Source organism: Piliocolobus tephrosceles, chromosome 15 (assembly GCF_002776525.5).
Source record: "Piliocolobus tephrosceles isolate RC106 chromosome 15, ASM277652v3, whole genome shotgun sequence".
Taxonomy (NCBI): domain Eukaryota; kingdom Metazoa; phylum Chordata; class Mammalia; order Primates; family Cercopithecidae; genus Piliocolobus; species Piliocolobus tephrosceles.
The window spans coordinates 9322346-9328345 of NC_045448.1; the positions used below are offsets into that span (position 1 = coordinate 9322346).

Genomic DNA, 6000 nt, shown 5'->3' on the forward strand with positions numbered 1-6000 from the left:
AAATACGGTTTTTCTCTTAGACTAGTATAAAACAGAGTTACATTAAATCTCCCTTGGAGCAGTTAGGGCAGTTAAGCATTTAGGTTTCAAAGGAATGCAGCCGGTAAGCAAAATTAACATCAAAAGAGAAAGCCAGATGTCAAAATACTGAGTAAAATGGTGCTGTCAATAATGAAATCAGCACTGCAATATGGCGAATCCCCATGCCAATAACCTCAAGGTAAAATCAAAATACATGTTTCAGATATAAACTTTCTCATCCCTCATGGTGACCTGTATTTTTTCCTCCCACCCACTACATCCTCTTTTATTAAAAGTAACACAAAGGGAAAACAATTTTGAAATCAAAGTGAGACTTATACACCCCAGCTGCAACTTCAACAAGATATCATCATGACTAAGCTCTTATGACTCATAAGTTTCCTAAATTACGCAATTCATAACAGTTCAATTGAAATCATTTTTGGTGACCCATAGAGTACTCTAAAAGCCAGGCTTCAATTATTATGTATTTTTTGCCTTTCAGAAAAATGTTGTCATATGCCTAATCAATATTTAGTACTGCAGTATAGTAACATTTGTAGGACAATAAACATAAAAAATAAATAATAAACCATGCTTTTCAACTATGAAACTATTTGCTAGTCTTGACCAACTCAATCTAATGGTGGGGTTAAGTTAAGCAACAAATTATATTGTAAGCTGTCAAACAAACTGAAAAAAAAAGTCATTCTTCAAAAGAAGAATACCCACAAGGCCTATGTTCATCACTGAGTGAACCTGACAACTGACAGCACCTTCCTGAGACTCACTTTTCTTCCTCCTTTATTTGAAAACTAGACTTGATCTCTAAGGTTCATATCAGTCTCTAAGTCCTAATAGTCTCTAAGTTCCACCATCAGGAGTGCCCTTTTTTTCCCTCTTCATCTACTTAACCTTAAAGTCTGGGCTGAAGTATCACCTCCTCCAGGAAGTCTTCACAACCAGGCTGGGTCCAGTGGCCCTTGGTGATAATACTTGCTATAATGTACTCTAGCACTCTCCTCTTTGCTGTTTTAGAAATGTCCTAAATGGATGTCTATTTCACTATGCCACAATCATTTGAAGATGGATATCGTCTGATCTTTGTATTTCCAATGCCACATATAATACTTAGCAGACAGTATGTGTTCTTCAAATACTTCGTTTAAAAAAAAAAAAAGGAAAGTCTATGCATTCTTCTGCACTTTACAAATAAAAAACATATGGGCCAGGAGCAGTGACTCGCGCCTGTAATCTCAGCACTCGGGGGCCCAAGCGGACGGATCAGGAGGTCAAGAGTTAGAGACCAGCCATGCCAACATGGTGAAACCCTGTCTCTACTAAAAATGCAAAAATTAGCCGGGCATGGTGGCACATGCCTGTAATTCCAGCTACTTAGGAGGCTGAGGCAGGAGAACTGTTTGAACTCGGGAGGCGGAGGTTGCAGTGAGCTGAGATCCTGCCACCGCACTTCAGCCTGAGCAACAGAGCAAGACTCTGTCTTGGAGGGGGGGAGGTCTAAAAAAACCTTACGATCTGCAAATGTTATGAATTGATCTAGAAAGTAATGTTTTTCTTTCAACTGTATGCTTCCTTAGGAGTCATGCGAACAACAGATTAATAACGTAAGTGAAACAGTTGTGTCAGGGTGGTGCAAATATAATTTTAATATCTCAAAATAGACATTTATTCTTTTTACTAACATTTATCCTTAAAATGAAGACCCTTACCCTATCCCTCCATCCTAACCACAACCCTACTTCAAAATGTCCTTCAATTTGTACTGACTTACCACTTCTCAGCACTTCCTAACTAGATCCCTTGCCTTTCATGAGTCACTTGTAATCCATTTCAATCGGAAATAATCATAAGGCAGCTGTACAAGTGATAACACTCTCAACACCTTTAATATCCATATCAATCCATTACAATTTCTGTCCACTAAATACAAAGAAAAAAATACTACACATGTTATCATGGTGAAATTTGGGGACCAGTACAACCATGCAAGCCTACAATTTCACACTGGGAAAACATTATTTCACACTTTATTACTACTAACCAAAGTGTCTTACATGTCAATTTTTGGAAGATAAAAGGATCTTAGAATACACTAAAAGTTCACGCAAACTTACTTCCACCAAAGTTCAGATCCCTTAATGCATGTCCATCTTTAAAATCCAATCTCTCTGGAAAATCTAATGAAATAGGAACCCTATACTTTCTAGCCTCTAAACTGATCAAACTCGTCATTCCTGATAATTTCTTTGTTTAAAAGTGCAAGGAAAGCGTTCACAGTGGCAGCATCACGAGTTGGCTTAGCAGGTTTCTGCCTTCCCCCATCTCCCAAGCACCTCCAATAAGCTACAATTGAAATAACCAAGAACGTGCTTAGGATGTTCGCAAAAACACAACTCTTAAGACTCCAACTCCAGTCTCCGCCTCCCAACGAGATTACTGCATAAGTACCTCCTACAGCAGAAATTCTGGTTCCCTCCTCAGAGGACCAGGAAGAATTCTGGAGCTTTGGGCCCTTCCTTTCTGCCTCTGGTAGAAACACACAACACTAGATTTGTTCCTTACTAAGGCAGGAACCCTGACCACATCTCCCTCTCCAAACAAGATCCAGCCGCCCCACTCCTTACCGCTTTCCCAACACCCTCCCCAAACACAAACCTAGGGAGCAAACCCCTCTCAGGCGCTCAGTCACTACATGGAGCCCGTCCAGTAGCCCTTTCCCACTCACAGATAGGCCCATCTCCTTTATTCTTTCCCCAAACTCCGAGAGCCACACCCCCTTCTACACTGAAAGCTTAGGGACGCGCCACCGTCGCCAATACCCCGCCCCCAAACACCTGACAGACCCAGCTCCCCTGCTCTTCCCTCCAACGAGCGCTCCATGAGCCGCCTAAGCCAACTCCCCTGGGTCTTTACCGAGTCTCTGGTGGGTGCCGAAGCCCGGGTCGTCCGGAGGTCGCGGCGCCAGCACGAAAGGAACCACGCTGGTCAGGAATAGGAGAGACTGCCTCATGTTCCCGGCCCGGCTACCGGCTCCACCTCTCTGGGCAGCCTTCGCCTGACGGGGGTTCGGAAAACTGCTCACATCGGGGGAGGACGGGATCCGCCCGGCCTGGCCCCTCAAACCTCTTTTCCCTCCCGCGCCGCCTACTGGGAAGATTCTACCGCCAGGCTCGACACCCCCGGAAGTGCAGGTGGCGTTACCAGAGGCCGGCTCAGCCCGCTTCCGGCCGCTGCTGTTCCCCCACACCACCCACAGCCGGAAGCTGGCCGCCGCGCGGCATCACGGGAGGCTCCGCTTGCCACGCCCCATGCCAGTGCGCCGCGGGTCTCTGGTCGGCTGCGGCGTTCGGCCCCGCCCGTGGCGTCCAGCTGGGGCTCGCCCGGCGCCTTACTGGACGCAGACGTAGACGTCCCAACTCCACCCAGTCCGGCGTGGCCTTTGTCCCAGGGTGACCGCGGATTGGGGAGGCGGGAGCTAGCGAGCAGGCCTTCAGGCGCGTCTGCCACCTCCTTTGTCTTGGTGCCCACGTCTGGTTAGGATCCCTGCTGTCCATTTTATTAAAGGAGCTGTAAAAAGCGGCCTGGGGCCCAGCGACCGGCCCAGGGCGGATGAGGAGGCGCGACTACCCCGTTGCCGCAGGGTCTCTGCGCAGTGTGCTCAGGTGGGAGGGCGGGGACATGAATCGAGCTACAGAGTGTCCTGCGGACGGAGACCCCCCGGGCCCCGAACCCAGCCTCGGAAGCCCTCGCTACTCGCCAGCTCCTGCGAGACGAGCCTTCCGAGCGCAGCTCAGGCATCTGGTTCAGGGTCTGACCGCCAGAGTCGTCTGAGTCGTCTGTTGTCACGAAAAAGGCTTTGGGGGGACTAATAAGCACTTTCTGAATGCACATTTGCTCCATGCCCCTGCTGTAGGGAGTGGGTCTGCAAACATTTCAACAAATAGAATCCTGGGACCTTACCTGTGAGTACAAGAGCTGGAATCTTCCCACCAACCTGTTAAAATGCAATCCTATACTTAGTCCATTTAGCTTAGACTGGAAATTTCTCAAGGCAGTTTGTTTTGCAATCTTTTGCATGATTTTAGCTCTGTATAGTTTAGTGTTTATGGTACTGAATAAAAGTCTAAAAACGTTGGGTACATGTTGCTGTTTTATTTAGTTCAACCAAAGTTTATAAAAGTAGGACATAATATGTTTTCCTCTTAAGAGTGAGACAGCCTTTATTATGAAATGGTAAATTGTTAGGAATAAAATACTAGTCCTAGTCAAGTTTCAAGCCTTATTCCTAATAAAATACTCAAACTGTGGTTAAAATTTATGTTAATGGTGGTTTGCCGCAGTAAAATAGCATCTTTTTCAACAATACGTTGTTGGCTAAAATCAACCAGACCTGGTCTGTACATCTGAGATATAAAATGTATTAAACATACTCAGTGGCATACCTAATTAAAAAGTAAGCAGAATTTCACATGCAAATTGTATACAATCTTTAAAAATTGTATTCCATAAAAATGTGACAGTTGAGTATGGTTTTTGGGGGGCTTTTTTTGGTGTACAATAATAATGTCATCTGGTTTCTTTTCTGAACATCCAGTCACCATACTGTCCAGCTTATAACTTTAGTAGATTGTAGATTATGTTATTTTGGTATCCCCAACAGCTCTTGTACGGTGCCTTGCTCATAGAAGGTACTTAGCTGGTTAGTAAATGCCGTTAAAAAAAAAAAAAAAAAAGCTCCTGATTCATTTTCTTTTCTTTTCCTTTTTATTTATTTATTTTTTGTTTTGAGACGGAGTTTTGCTGTTGTCACGCAGGCTGGAGTGCAATAGTGTGATCTTGGCTCACTGCAAGCGACTGAACACCTCCTGGTTTTAAACGATTCTCCTGTCTCAGCCTCCCAAGTAACTGGATTACAGGCGCCCGCCACCATGCCCGGCTAATTTTTGTGTTTTTAGTAGAGATGGGGTTTCACCATGTTGGCCAGGCTGGTTTCAAACTCCTGACCTTAGGTGATCCACCAGCCTCGACCTCCCAAAGTGCCAGGATTAGCGTGAGCCACCACGCCTGGCCTGAATAACCAGAAATCCTAGATTTCCAGGGGCATTCCAAATTTCAGGTAATCTTTTCAACTCACAAATCAGGACCCAAATTATTCCAATTTGCAGTTCATCTTTCATTTATCAATTGTGCATACTTTTAAGATAAAAGAGCACCACATGGGGGAGATAAAGAGCCAAAGGAATATGGTAAGAGGGGGCACTGGACAGTAATTATTTTGTCTTTTTTTTTTTTTTTTTTTGAGATGGAGTCTTGCTCTGTCGCCAGGCTGGAGTGCAGTGGCGTGATCTCGGCTCACTGCAGCCTCTGCCTCCCAAGTTCAAGGGATTCTCCTGCCTCAGCCTCCCGAGTAGCTGGGACTACAGTTACGCACCACCACACGCAGCTAATTTTTGTATTTTCAGTAGAGACGGGGTTTCATCAGGTTGGCCAGGCTGGTCTGGATCTCCTGACCTCGTGATCTGCCCGCCTTGGCATCCCAAAGTACTGGGATTACAGGTGTGAGCCACCGCGCCCGGCTCTGTTTTATCTTTTGAGACAGGGTCTTGCTCTGTAGCCCAGGATGGAGTACCATGAACACAGTCAGAGCTCACTGCAGCCTCGACCTCCTGGGCTCCAGCAATGCTCCAGCCTCACCCTTCTCAGTAGCTGGGACCACAGGCATGCACCACCACACCTGGCTAATTTTTACATTTTTTTAATAGAAATGGAGTCTCACTATGTTCCTCAGGCTGGTCTCAAACTCCTGGCCTCCCAGAGTGCTGAGATTACAGGTATGAGCCACTGCACCCGGCACCAAAATAATTTTTTAAAACTATATACCCCCTGGCTGGGCGTGGTGGCTCAAGCCTGTAATCCCAGCACTTTGGGAGGCTGAGGTGGGCAGATCACGAGGTCAGG

General features: G+C 45.9%; 1 protein-coding gene across 2 annotated transcripts in view; it reads right to left on the bottom strand.

Annotated features, from left to right (window-relative positions):
- The window catches only part of ADAM17 (ADAM metallopeptidase domain 17), a 68759-nt gene extending 65529 nt beyond the window's left edge, over window positions 1-3230 (bottom strand). Inside the window, exon 1 of one of the 2 annotated variants that reach the window (XM_023199102.1) lies at window positions 2956-3230. In XM_023199102.1, the coding sequence (XP_023054870.1) occupies window positions 2956-3052 (97 nt within the window). In that variant the 5' untranslated portion in view covers window positions 3053-3230. Of the gene's footprint in view, window positions 1-2697; window positions 2824-2955 lie in introns of those variants that run through there. The other variant, XM_023199108.2, reaches the window with a different exon arrangement.
- Between the last annotated feature and the right edge of the window lie 2770 nt (window positions 3231-6000).